Source organism: Lobosporangium transversale (genome assembly GCF_002105155.1).
Source record: "Lobosporangium transversale strain NRRL 3116 chromosome Unknown BCR41scaffold_55, whole genome shotgun sequence".
Classification (NCBI taxonomy): domain Eukaryota; kingdom Fungi; phylum Mortierellomycota; class Mortierellomycetes; order Mortierellales; family Mortierellaceae; genus Lobosporangium; species Lobosporangium transversale.
The window spans coordinates 38,949-52,369 of NW_019029033.1; the positions used below are offsets into that span (position 1 = coordinate 38,949).

The following is a 13,421-nucleotide window of genomic DNA, read 5'->3' on the forward strand; positions in this document are numbered from 1 at the left end:
TTCTTTTTCTTTTTTATATGTTATGCTAAAGAAGTGAAGGATGGTCCGATTTGTCTCCGATATTTTTTAGGTTGAGACCACTCTTGTTCAAATTCCAGTGACGGCCGCTTGTGAATACGTTTGCTATTCTGGTCACTATCATCCGGTGGTGACCATGGTCCCTGAATAGGGCCTGTAGGTGTCCAGGGCGTCATTGGGTGGTCCCATGTATGTGATCTGGCCCTGACAGACGCCGGCGGCGGTCCGCTGGTCAGCCTATAAGTGTTGAGATTTCCATGTCCAGCAAAGAACTCGTACGCAATAACCAGCAGAGGTTCCACCAATCTTGGTTCTTCATCAGGATCTTCGAGACCAGACTTGGTCAGACTTGAGAACTCCTATTTTTATTTTTTTATTTTTTTATTTTTTTTTGTGGTTAGTCATTTGAAGAGACATGGTGATAGATGGAAAGGAAACAGTCAATGTTGAAAAAAAGGGTGTAAAAAAAATACCTGAACTATTGTCATGTTTTGCAATGACGACTCCATCTCCTCTTTGCTTCGGCCTACAAGCGAACGAAGGAACTCTTCCAGCCATGCGTCCACGATCTTGAAGTCATAAACAAAGCGATCCTGATGATAAGCTGCTTGCTTTATTTCGACGCTTCCGACGACTTCCTTGCCAAAAGAATAGACCGTTGTGCTACACTGTATTGTCAGCTTTTGACGAGCCTGGAACTGATTCTTGCATAATAAACGAGCTTGATGCGTAAAGTTTTCTAGATTCAGTCCCATCTGTAAATAAAAATAAAAATAAAAATAAAAATAAAAACAAAAAAAAGCTTAGTGAAGTGTACGTAAAGAGTGGAGGCTATTGTCACTCAGTTATAAGCAATCTTTTACCTTGCATCGCATAAACAAACATCGCTTGCGGGCAAAGGCGTCTCTCAGACGAGGGAACCTTGCTTCATCCAACACTCGAATATCCTCAGACTGAAGTGCATCATGGAACGGTGCAGTATGCTCAACCAGGACTGATTCTCGATTTAATAACTATAAAGTTGAAAACAAAATAAAAGAGAATCATTAGAAAACTATCAAAATGCCAATAAAGGGCTACTGAAAGCTTATTTGCCTTTTTTTTTTTTTTTTTTTTTTTACCTGTGGCAGTTTATGATTATGATTATTGTAGAGATAACTTTCTTCCTGAATCAATTTGAGATGACATGGCCAGAACAAATGCCTCTCACTGCGATAAGACATTGCTGGATCGTATGCCTCGTGTCCTACCGCTGGTTGGCGACCTGGGGGATGTTCATTTATCCTAAAGTTGAAATCAAATGAGCCAGGTTCCATATATTGTGACGATTGACGTCCGTGGCTCATTGACTCTCGCCATGAAGATGAATAGGGGGCGTCTTGTGTAGTTATTGTCGATGATCGTGCCCTCTTGAAATCATGTGCAGGAGGATAGCGCTGTTCGTCTCTCAAATAGCCAGCATTTGAGCTCGAATGGTCAGCACTTGGCATACTCCTTGGTGGTGGGAATCCTTCAGGGTGGCTGTTGCTGTTATTACTGTTATTATTGTTATTATTATTGCTATTGTTATTGTTATTGTTATTGTTGCTATTGTTGTTGTTAGTTGTAGTGCCTTCGGCTGATTGGTCACGATCGGGTTCAGGATTTAAGATCGAGGCTATTGACAATTGTCGATTATGCTGAGGTCTCCGTTCCTCATCCTCTTCTTCAAATGATCGTCTCTTCTCATGATGATCCTCGTATGGTTCATGAAGTATGGTGGATGGAGAGATTGGTGATGTTGGAGAAGGTGGAGAATCTTGCAGTCTGTCTTCGCCAAATATCTTGCGGATCTTGACCATTGCTGCCTCTAGCCATGTTGGGTCGTTGCTATCGTCTGGTGATCCATCTGACAATAGTTCCATCACTGCCCATTAAAAAAAAAAAAAAAAAAAAAAAAAAAATTGCGTAATATTAGTATAAAATACACAAAGAGCGATAATGTTTGAGAGAACATTCTTTTTGGGCCAAAAATGGAAAGGGGAAAAGTCTATTTACAGGTCAGATCTTCCTTGCGCGTATTCTTGAGCACTTGAATGTGGGATGAAACTTGTTTTCGAGTCCTTGACTGCTGTGTTTCCTTGTAGATGTATGCTGCAATTAATTCGTTGCGACCTAGATCCCATCGAGTGGGGAATACGACAAAAGGGATATATTTCATTCAGGGTTAGATGGTTCATTTGGGTGAGAGATATATGATGTATGAGCCAGGCTCATTTGGTTTTTATTAATTTGACGGACGTGATACAAAGCATGAAAATTATAAATTCTTTAATTGCATAATTGGATCTCACGTCACATCACATACCATAATGTTTCTCGTGTAGGGGCACCTTGCGACGACCCAGCTTGGGGATCTCCGCAATGGCTATTATGAGTCAGGAATTAGATTGGGAACCATTGAGGGACCAAAAAAAAAAAAAGAAAAAGAAAAAAGAAAAGAGCGTCAATAGGATGAAGGTCATACATTGTCAAGTACTAGTAAAAAAAAAAAAAAAAAAAGTAATTTCCATCAAAAATCTCGATATGCATGCCATGGATTTAAAAACAACAACGACAACAACAGCAAAAGAAGGAGAGAGAAAAAAAAAGAAAAAAAGAAAAAAAAAAAAAAACTCCCTCCCGTGCCAGAATGAATGGGACAATGAGAATACGGGGGACCGTTGGGTGCGATTGAGACCCCGCTGGATTTGAGTGGGAGAAAGCAGGCTCATTCTTTTGTCTTTTGGTGTGATGAAACGTTTAAAAATGAAGTAAAGAGCTCATGTACATTCATGTACGCGTGCTTGTGTTCAGGAAGTATATTGCGCGGTAATTAGGTGGGAGGGAGAAGTAATGGAAAGTACAACTGATGATAATAATCGGTTATGTTTGTTCATTGATCTTGATCATTGGCATTTTGATGTTGGGGGGAGGAAATGGTTATTCATGGGGCCATTGCAAGGGCTTCTTCCCATCGTCCATTGATCTCATGATCCGATGACTCTTTCAGATTAGTCAATTGCACTACATGCACTAGTCGGTATTTCTTCCTTTGCACAAGGTGACACATCATGTCTTGAAAGAAATTGCAATATCAAATTTAAAAAAGACCAAGCCGACGTACGAGGGGGTAAACAAACATGGAGTTTACACGCTGACATGCACCAGATTCTTTTTTCAAAGAAAAAAACATTGTCAAAGGGAGAAAAGGGTTGTTGTTGTTTTCCCAACCCTGCATCTCCGCACTCCCCGGTCCACAGCCTTGCTTCGCCGAGTGTTTATAACTGTCAACAAATAATTTTAAACAAAAAGAGCCCTTTTCTTTTCTTTTCTTTTCTTTTTTTTTTATTGTTCAATAGAACAATAGAGCAAAAAAAAAAAAAAAAAATTATACGCACGTACTACCACAAATAAGGATAATATGCATTGCTCAATCTGTGTTATCAAATCATGGTCCATAGAAATCAAGGGACTGATAGAGTCCTATTGGGCAAATAAAAGTTGCCCATTAATATAATAGATCCATTTGTCCAATATTGCTCTCACTTGTCCAACCCGTACACGGACAATAGGTCCCTTTTTTTTTTTTTTTTTTTTTTTTTTTTAAACTCGTTAGATTGTTTGTTTATACAAAAGCACCCATTCCAATGATTATAATATGACTGTACCCTTTAGAATAAGAACCCAAATGACACAGAAGCAATCATCCCACAGTTAAAAATATGCTTTTTTTTTTCAGGCGTAGACCCATGCTTGTTCTTTTTGTAATGTGTAATGTAATGTAATGTGACCGAGATGATGGAATGCGGAGATAAAAAAAAAAGAATAATAATAAAAGTTGAAATGAGGAATGCAGAGTTGCTAATTTTGTTCAGATCACACAAATGTTTCTCATGTGGGGAGAGGGGAATGCTTACCTTCCATAAAAGCTTTTTCAACAGCTTCAGGCCATACCTAGATTCGTACAAAGATCCAAGGAAATAAAAATAAAAAAATAACAATAAAAAAAATAAAAAAATAAAAAAAGAGATGGTGGTATGGGGATAAGATGGATGGGAAATACAAGATCTGATTAGCATTTTTTTTTTTCTTTTCTTTTGTATTGCATATGTTGCTTTGTATCTTTGTTTTTATGTTTTTTTGTTTTTTTGACATGCAGGAAAGGGAGGAAAATAATCTGGATGACATTTTGAGGTTTGGGTGGATCACCCCCTTGGAATGATTTTTAAAATGCAAAATGATTGCTGTCATATGTTGACCAAGGCTTTTAAACAAAATCAAGATATACTCGGGTGTTGATACAACCAAGAAACACATGGGCAAATAAAACGAAATGAAATAAAGTCATTGTTACAAAATGTACATTCGGGATAAGAGATGCAGGTTGAGTGGTTTGGATTTGGATTTGATTGATTGATATGGGGATATGTAGATATGGAGGGAGAGGGGATATAACGATATGGGGACACGGATATGGATATGGATATGGATATGGATATGGATATGGATATATTATATTATATATATATATATATATATATATATATATATATATATGGAGGATATATAGATATGAGGAACATATGGATATGGAGGATATTTAGACATGGAGATGGAGATGGATATGGAGACATGGGATAGGATGTAGATCAATCAGATCCTAATCGATTGAATATATTTAAAATAAGGAACGAAGCATTGCACATGCATAAAGCGGTCATTATTTTTTCTTTCTTTCTTTCTTTCTCTCGGTCAAGGCTCTCTGCTGAAAGGAATGCCGAAGCAAAGTATTTTTTTTGATATTAAGCATGAAGCAAAGTAAAAAAAAAGCATTTACAATGCTTTATATTTGATTTGTGTAATATAAATTTCCCTTGGTAAGCAATAAATATTGTAACACTGTCAAAGATTGTAAGGGGTGGAGTGTCAATACAATGGAGTATACATTAAAATAAAGTAGTCTTAGTCGTAGTAGTCATAATAATAATAATAATAGATAATAAGTAGTATATAATAAGGAATAATAGGGTATATATTGGTATATATTATACTAATCATTAAAAGTATTAAAAGCATTAAAAGCATTAAAAGCATTTAAAAAAAAAAAGCCGTCCAACACACAAAGTTGCAATCCACTCCGTGCGCCCTGTTCCATCAACGAATAAAAGCAAAACCAGAGTCAAGGGCATGAATTACGTAGTGAAATTAAGAGTGAATGATTAAGAGACAGGAGACAGGAGTGAAGAAGGGGTTCAGAAAAAGCAGGCATGACCTCAAAAGGCACAACCGTCTCTTCTTTCTTTTCCTGAAACTGTGTAAATGCTTTTCTTTTTTTCTTTTTTCTTTTCTGTAGATCGTGGGTATCTTTTGTAGTCAAACAGATCTCTGTCCATCATTCTTCTTTATCCGTCCCAGTACAGAAAAATAATAAAACAAAGAGTAACATGACGTTTCACCATAGAAAAATAAAATAAAAAGCATGCACGCGCAAGTGTGTGTGTGTGTCCGACTGACCCTATCCATCTATCCATCCATCCATCCATGGCGTACTGTATTGCTGTGTTTGATTTGATTGTGTGATGTTACATGTGGGAATGATGTATCAATGGAATGAACCACATCGCTTCAACTCTATTGTTCTTTTTTTTTTTTTTTTTTTTTTTTTTTTTTTTTCCCAGTTTGAACTCTTTTCTTCCTCCGATGGTGATTGCAACAAGATCAACATGCGCACGAACACATGAGCCATGCAACCCTTTGCCGCAGGAGTTGTGCAACATTTCAAGAGAATAAAAAAAAAAGCGTGTGATATTATATTAGCGTAAAAGAATATTTCATACCTCCTCCTTGGCCCTCTTGGAACTAGCAGACATGCCAACGGTAGTCGTTCGTGAAATAGCAGACATGGATGATAAGGAGGTTGGGGTAGAATGGACAGGGTAGAACGTAGGGTTGATTGGATGAGCTGATGAGGGAGAGGATGGGAATGGATGGGGTCGATATGAGGTACTGTTGGAGTCTGGAATATGTGTGATGATTCTCGGTAGATTGTGATAGAGTTTTGAGGGACGAGGAACGTCCATTATGAAACTTGATTCTGAACGATGAAAGAGGGAGCGAATGAAGGGTGGAGGATGATGTAACGAGTTAAGCGGCTTATAACTGGAAAAGAAAGAGAGAGAGAGAGAGGGATCTGGAAAGAAAGAGAGGGAGATGAAGGTGAGAGAATGGAGAGTGAACAAGGATGAAGGACAGAGCAAATCGTGCGTTGGAATCAACCAAATTGAAAGAAAAAGAAAAAGAAAAAGAAAAAGACAAAGAAAAAAAAAATGAAAATAAAAATGTGAGAGAAAGAGAGAAAGAGAAAGAGAAAGAGAAAGGGGAACCAAGGTTAGCGCGACTAACAGAACAAAAAGAAAAAAGTGGCGATGCTCAGGTAAAGAGAGTATAAAAAAGAAAAAGAAAAAATAAAAAAGAAAAAGTGAAAGCGATGCTTGCCGAGACTTGATTTTTATATCCGAGCACAAAAGCAAAGAACAATGAAAAATAGAATAAATAAATACAAATATATATAAAAAGAGAAATAGGGGAAGCAGAAAAAGGAAGGATGTGGTGGCATGCAATGAAATATATATATTTGTGTATATTTAACAAGATATGTACACAGCGCACGACCGCGACGGAAAGAAAAGAAAAAAAAAAAGGGAAAAGGAGTTGTAATGAGTATATATGAATGTACAAGTTTTGTGTTTGAAAAAAAATAAAAAAAAAATAAAATAATGTTGTCCTAAAGGGTATAAAGAATGGATAAGAGCAAATGGCAATTGACTGATAGGGGATGGCTGCGACGGTGCGATCCTTTTGGGCCCTTGATGATGGATGTCCTGTTGTTCAGCAGGTCTCTATGGTCGTTGGTGTTGGCACATCAGCAAAACAAACAAACAAACAAACAAAAACCGAATAAGTAACAATGAAAAGGAGAAGAGCTGGGTCATCTTTGAATCGACAGGAACGGGCAAAGGAAGTTTATATCTTGTTTTGCTGCATAATTTTTTTTTTTTTTTTTTTTTTTTTTTTTGCCCCAGGGGCCACATCTGGCAGCATCAACATGGACGGGATGAAACACCAAATAAAAACAACAAAGAAAGAGATATCAAGAAAGGTCAGGGTGCCCTGACAAAGGTTACAGCAGATCTGGACTGAGATGGGAGTAAACAAAATAAAAAGAAAAAACAAATAAATAAATATGGAAGATCAAGAGTGGGGATGCCATCCAGGCACGCATAGGATGCACAGCGTTACAAAACGTCCCTTGGCATCATCTCACTTTATGTTTGTGTCTCCTTTTCCATTCCTCACGATGCCCATGCATTGTAGACAGGAACAAATCATCCCTCCATTCATGATTATCCACTCTTTACCCTTTTTCTCTTTCTCTTTCTCTATCTTTCTCTCTCTCTTTCTCTCTCTTCCTTTCCTAGTCAATCCACTCTCCTATTTTCATTTTTATTATTATTATTATTATTATTATTATTATTATTATTATTATTATTATTATTATTATTATTATTATTATTTTGTCATTGTGCTCTCCTATTTCACATTTGAACATCTTTTTTTTTATTGTCCACTTATTGGCCATGTTCCCCCTTTTTTTTTTATTACGAGTTTAGCATGCAAAACGTGTGGTATGTGTGTAAGAAGAGACTGGGAAAAGGAGGAAGGACAGTCGAATAGATGTATAAAATGACGAATTCGTGGTTCAGTAAGAGACGCGTAAGAAAGAAATGATCCCTTACCACTGAAAAAAAAAAAAAAAGAAAGAAAGAAAGAAAAGAAAAGAAAAAAGTCAACAGACAGGGGGGGGGGGGGGGTGCGTTGGTAATTTGCAGTGTTGGGGTGCAGAAAAGTAAGAAGAGAGTAAATGTTCATCAAGGATGACTAGAACATGAAAGTGCTGATGAGGGATCGAAGAAGGATGAGACAAGAAGAGGGCAATTACAACAAAACGAAATATTGTATGGGAATAGGAAGAAGGGGATAACAATGAAGAAGAGTTGGTCAATACCTTTTTCTTCTTTCCCTTCCCCCTTCCCCTTCCCTCCTCTTGTCTGTCCCGATCAACCAAAAAGACCAGAGCTGTAAAAAGAACATGCATATCCTTGATGTTCCACTGTAACCGAACCCTGTTCCTTCCTTCCTTTCCTTTTGGAATGACTTGGCATTACCTGATCTGCTCAACGGTCATGAGTGGACGGGACAAGTCTTCCCCCCCCCCCCTTCCGTATTTCCCTTACTTTTTTTTTTACTCTTTTGCCTGCACTCCTTTTTTATTTTTTTAAAAAAAAAAATAGCAATTCGACTTTTTTGATTCAGGTCAGCCATCTGTGTCTTGTGCCAATTTGTCTATCATCGCGAAAGTTTCTTTTGCTTTATTTATTTATTTTTTGTTGGCCCATGATCCAAAAGAAAAGAAAAGAAAAGAAAAAAAAGATGGACTAGAAGGACGATAGATCCTCAACTATTGTTGATTAGCTCATTTCATTTGACATCCCAGCCACGCAAAGTAGAATCAGCTAAGCAAAGCAAAGCAAAGCTAAGCAAAGATAAAATATAAAATAAAAAATAAAAAAAAACAAAGCACATGCGTGAAAGCATTGCAAAGAGAAAAAAAAAAAAAAACGAAACTAAGAGCAGCGACCCTAAAAAAGAAAACCTTTTGCTTTTCTATGTCCTGAAAAACCGTTCTTTAAACAAAAAAAAGAAAAAAAATAAAGAAAGAAAAAACAGGGTGCTTGTGTTGTGAAGAAGGATCCTTTTTTGAGAGCCCTGACTTTCTGTTGTTGCTCCTGCGTATTGCGTTTTTTTTTTGTGTTCACTACTGTTGTGTAATTCTCTCTTACTCTTTTTGCATCTTTGCATCGGATAAAAAAAAAAAAAAAAAAAACAATAACAACAACAAAGCGCCCATACCATGCCACGCTTTTTGCCATGCCATGCCATGCCATGCCGCGCCATGCCATGCCAATGTTTTTTTTTTGGTTCAATACGGCTCTCTTTTTGATACAGGGATAGCTCTGATCCAAGCTACCCGAAAAAACGACTGGATTGTATCCGTGCTCTCTTTGTCATGTTTTTTTTTTATTTTCTTTGTGGACCCTTTCCCTTTCCCTTTCCCTTTCCCTTTCCCTTTCCCTTTCCCTTTCCCTTTCCCATTCTTCTTTTTCTTTTCTTTTTATAGTGATCGTCATACCAAAGTTCCCAATTTTCCGCCCAGAAGGTTGTCATCGTTGTTGCACAACAAGAAATGAAGTAAACCTAATGAATGACATTCAACAATTGAAATGTCGATGGCACGACAAACTACAAAAAGTCAACTCAGGTGACTTGTTAACATTGGAATGTTCCTTAAAAGGATAGACGGTCCCCCAGAAGTGTGAGTGAGAGAAAGAAAGGGTGGGGTGGAAGGAGTTGTGCAAAAGCATTGCCCCATTCGATCCTCACCTGTTGCTTACATTAACCGAACACAGCCCGGAAAGCAAAGGATGTTTTATAGAGAACGAAGGAAAATCCAGTAATAATGGTAATAGAGGCGTTAACACCGTCGCTATTGTTGTTGTGCAGGTGAAGATGATCAAGGGAAAACAAGAGAAGTAAAAGATATAGAGAAAAAGAAAAAGAAAAAGAAAAAAAAAAAAAAAAAAAAAAAGGGTGTGGCTATGAATGGGGGCGAGGAATGATTGTTACTGTAAGAAAGAAAGAGAAGAAGAAAAGCGTCGTACGCATACCAAGGGTTGCCGCACAGATTTATTGAAAAATAAAAAAGAACATCATTAACAGCAACAACAATGCAAGCAACCAAGAGGAAGACAATAAGACATTCATTTGGGATATATATTTATATATACTTTTATAAATAAAGATTTTATTGTTACATTGAATGCATTGAATGGATTGAATAGATTGAATAAATTGACCAAGTTGCTTTTGCACATGTACTCATTCAATGCCATACCAGATGACGACGATGACCAAAAGTAGACAGGCACAAGAAAGAAAATTGGCGAAGACCAAAAGAAAAAAAAAAAAAAAAAATACTTTGCTTGACACAAGATGTTTGAACAAAGTGAATGAACATTTTTCCTTTCCCATCCATCCCCTTCATCAATTGAATATACCGCTTGTATCTGATTCTGTGTTGGTATATCATTACATTAACGGACCAATCCTGCAGAAGAAAAAAAGAGCAAAGGAGCGGCACTCTTCTGATGAACAGCAGTCAAGACAGAGAAAACACAATAAAATTGGGTCAGTGGTCATGGCAAACATTTAGTCCGGTCCCCTGATCATCGCCAAAGTTCCTTTTCATCACCATCCCTTTGCTCTAATCCTCTACATGTACTCTCCTTTATTCTCTGTGTATCCACCTTTTTCCTTCTTTATCTTTGAATACCCTATCTGTACACCCCTTTTCTAAATGGAAAACGAATGATTTGTAAAAAAAAAAAAAAAAAAAAAAAAAAAAAAAAAGTCAAAGCTCTGTCGCTTTTGGTTATATTCATGTCGGGTCAACTAACCGGCGATGATAGAAACAAAATATGCATTTTATATGGATTTTTGTACTTTTGTAAAAAGAATATGAATTGTTTTTCGGCAGTCAATGCGTATCAACAATATAACAATAAGAAACATTTGAATCGTTCGAACCCAAATCCATTTTTTTTTTTCCCACCTCCCACTTCCTCTCCTCTTCCCCCCCCCTCACCCCTCACCCCCTACCTTTCCGTAGGCAGGACAAAGGTTCTTTTATTCTGCAAAAGGCTGTGGCAAAGCTTTACGGCAAAGTTTGTCATTCCAGCTCAGAGATAAAAAAAAAAAAAAAAATGTATAAAATTGGTGGCGACAAAAAAAAAAAAAAAAAACACACATACCGCGCGCATGATTCGCCACAATGATAAAACAATAAGCCAAAATGAATCTCATCGTTTTCCCAGTGCACTAAATTCTCATTCCAATGTCTCATCTTTTCATCAAAAAGTCATTTGTCAAAAAAGTGGAAAAAGCTTTTTATATATTATTACATCCCCGATTAGACCTATATTGTTTTATTTTTATTTTTATTTTTATTTTTTCCTTTTCTTTAGCACTATTATGACTTAAAATCGAAGCTGAAGAAAGCCTAGATCTGTCTCAACATCAACCTGGGCTGCCTGCAATCCACATGTCTTGGCAGCATCAACATAATCAGGCATATCATCCAGGAAAAGTGTCTCTGATCCATTAATGCCTTGATCCTTCAACACATGTTCGAATGCCTCCCTGGACGGCTTACGATGTCCGATCTCATGTGAATGATAAACTTTATCAAAGAACACGTCCAATGAATCCTGTTTGGAATCCTTGAGGCACACCTTGTTGATGTATTCAACATGGATCGCATTCGTGTTGCTCAGTAAATAAACGTTGTATCCAAAATCCTTCTTCAGAGTCCTCATCAACTCTAGACGACCCTTGGGGAAATCCAGGAGGGCGGCATTCCAGGCCTCATCAAATTGCTCATCCGTCACAGAGGCTGGTAAACCAATGGAGGATCGGATCGTGGAACGGAATTCTCTTGCAGAGATCTTTCCCGTTTCAAATCCAACAATGGGAGTAGAGTGGCTATATTGAGACAAAGGACCAAGGTCGGTAGCACCCAACGCTTGGAACTTTTTGGCTGTCGCAGACGAATCCAGACGTAGAAGGACGTTGTCGAGATCAAAAATGATGTTTTTGACAATCATGTTGCAAATTCAATGATGAATTCAAATCCAATCAGAATGAAGAAAAAAAAAAAAAAAGTTTTTTTTTTTTTTTTTTTTTTTTTATTAATTTTTATTTTATTTTAGAAAGAAAGCTTACATGGCCGTTCGGTTGGCCACAAAGTTAACCTTAGGATGATAGAGTGAACAATCCTTCTTCCATTATACCTATCAGGCACTAGTTCAGGAACAGTGCATGCATAGTGATTTGATCATGCAAGCTATCTTTCTATTGCATGCTTTTCTACGTTTTTTTTTTTTTTTTAGGGCACATTCAGCTTGCATTAATATATATATATATAAGCATCTAATCTTTTAATTCGAATAGTAAAAGCTTCTTCATGTAAAATTGTAAAATTGTAAAATTGATTATAAAAAAAAAAAAAAAAAAAAAAAAGCTTCTCCTTCCTTTCATATGCAACCACAAGGTCTCGAACCTTGATTCTTGAACCCTGAACCCTGAGCAAATGAGCCATGAACCCTGCATTGATGATACGCTTTATGGTTATGTAAAGGAAAAAAAAATAAAAAAATAAAAAAAAAAACTAAGGCTATCTAACCACAAGGATCTTTAACTAACTTGAGCACACTCAAGCATGCTTTTGCACAAAGCTATTGACTACGTCCTTAGGATATGCGCCTACAAATTTGTCAACTGGTTGCCCATTCTTGAAGACCATAACGCAAGGAATGCTGGCAATCTAATTCATTCTCCAAAAAGAAACCATTCTAATTAGACTTCAGCTCGTTACTTGAAGGACATCATTTTATAGAATAAAAAGCAAAAAAACAAAAAAAATAAAATAAAATAAAATAAAAATAAAAATAAATCACAAACCTGAAACTGTGTGGAGGTCTCAGGACAGTCATCGACATTGACGCGGACCAGGGTAACAGTACCAGACTTTTTGACCGCATCACGAAGAATAGGGTCGAGCGTATGGCAAGGTCTGCACCATCTGGATGAAAGAGAATTTAATACGAGATCAATGGAATAGAACGTTTGGATTACTAGCAGTTTTTTTATACAACTTTTTTTTTTTTTTTTTTTTTTTTTTTTTTTTCGAAAAAAAAAAAAAAAAAAATCAACAGAATGTTTGCGTCCCCCATACTCTGCGTGAAAATCGACAAGGACAGGTTCCTTGGCAGTGATAAGCTCCTGAAAGTTCTTATCAGTAGCATCATGGACCTTGCCTGTCAGCAGCAACGACGTGCTTTGGAAATGGCGGACTATGTAATGAATTTTCGTGGACAATTGGTTAATGAGCAACTGTGTAAAAAAAAGAGAGAAAGTTTACTCATTTTCTCGTTTGTGATCAGATTCGTATAATGTGAGTAAACAAGCCTGTGCATGCCTTGTGCAGTTGAGCGTGCGATCTGTTGCACATTCCTAGAGAGAAGACGAAGTGAATTCATGATCATAGACGAGAAGAGGGTTTTCGTGTAAGTGTGAATAGCGAGGAAATAAAATGTGTTCGGAGCGTGACTGCGCTGGATCTCATTTTCATAGCGGACTTTTAAAAAAAAAAAAAAAAAACGCGTCGATCCACACACATGGCGCGCCTACGATGAAGGACGGTTGAA

General features: G+C 37.1%; 3 protein-coding genes across 3 annotated transcripts; all 3 read right to left on the reverse strand.

Moving 5' to 3' along the window:
* Positions 1-326: 326 nt before the first annotated feature.
* On the reverse strand, positions 327-6,517 carry BCR41DRAFT_193172 (TEA/ATTS domain family-domain-containing protein). The gene is made up of 7 exons (XM_022019832.1): positions 5,877-6,517; positions 3,957-3,993; positions 2,366-2,425; positions 2,056-2,172; positions 1,140-1,924; positions 882-1,031; positions 327-773 (listed from the first exon to the last, which is right to left on the reverse strand). The coding sequence occupies exons 1-7, from the start codon at positions 6,117-6,119 to the stop codon at positions 459-461; spliced, it is 1,707 nt and encodes a 568-aa protein (XP_021876663.1). The 5' UTR covers positions 6,120-6,517; the 3' UTR covers positions 327-458.
* Positions 6,518-11,129: 4,612 nt separating this feature from the next.
* Positions 11,130-11,851, reverse strand: BCR41DRAFT_362400 (HAD-superfamily hydrolase, subfamily IA). The gene has a single exon (XM_022025725.1). It carries the CDS (start codon positions 11,817-11,819, stop codon positions 11,193-11,195), a length of 627 nt encoding a protein of 208 aa, XP_021876664.1. The 5' UTR covers positions 11,820-11,851; the 3' UTR covers positions 11,130-11,192.
* A 443-nt stretch (positions 11,852-12,294) lies between these two features.
* Positions 12,295-13,285, reverse strand: BCR41DRAFT_362401 (thioredoxin-like protein). Its single transcript, XM_022025726.1, has 4 exons — positions 13,193-13,285; positions 12,950-13,067; positions 12,676-12,796; positions 12,295-12,538 (listed from the first exon to the last, which is right to left on the reverse strand). Exons 1-4 carry the CDS (start codon positions 13,257-13,259, stop codon positions 12,428-12,430), a joined length of 417 nt encoding a protein of 138 aa, XP_021876665.1. The 5' UTR covers positions 13,260-13,285; the 3' UTR covers positions 12,295-12,427.
* Between the last annotated feature and the right edge of the window lie 136 nt (positions 13,286-13,421).

Bases quoted from the DNA above. Each gene is read 5' to 3' on its own strand.
- BCR41DRAFT_193172 (XM_022019832.1), bottom strand. From the start codon at position 6,119: ATGGACGTTCCTCGTCCCTCAAAACTCTATCACAATCTACCGAGAATC. The intron at 1,925-2,055 runs GTAAATAGACTT...TTTAATGGGCAG, and splicing joins GCGCAAGGAAGATCTGACCT to TGATGGAACTATTGTCAGAT. The intron at 774-881 runs GTAAAAGATTGC...TTTTATTTACAG, and splicing joins GTTTGTTTATGCGATGCAAG to ATGGGACTGAATCTAGAAAA.
- BCR41DRAFT_362400 (XM_022025725.1), bottom strand. From the start codon at position 11,819: ATGATTGTCAAAAACATCATTTTTGATCTCGACAACGTCCTTCTACGT.
- BCR41DRAFT_362401 (XM_022025726.1), bottom strand. From the start codon at position 13,259: ATGATCATGAATTCACTTCGTCTTCTCTCTAGGAATGTGCAACAGATC. The intron at 12,797-12,949 runs GTATGGGGGACG...TCTTTCATCCAG, and splicing joins CTTGTCGATTTTCACGCAGA to ATGGTGCAGACCTTGCCATA. The intron at 12,539-12,675 runs GTTTGTGATTTA...AGAATGAATTAG, and splicing joins AGACCTCCACACAGTTTCAG to ATTGCCAGCATTCCTTGCGT.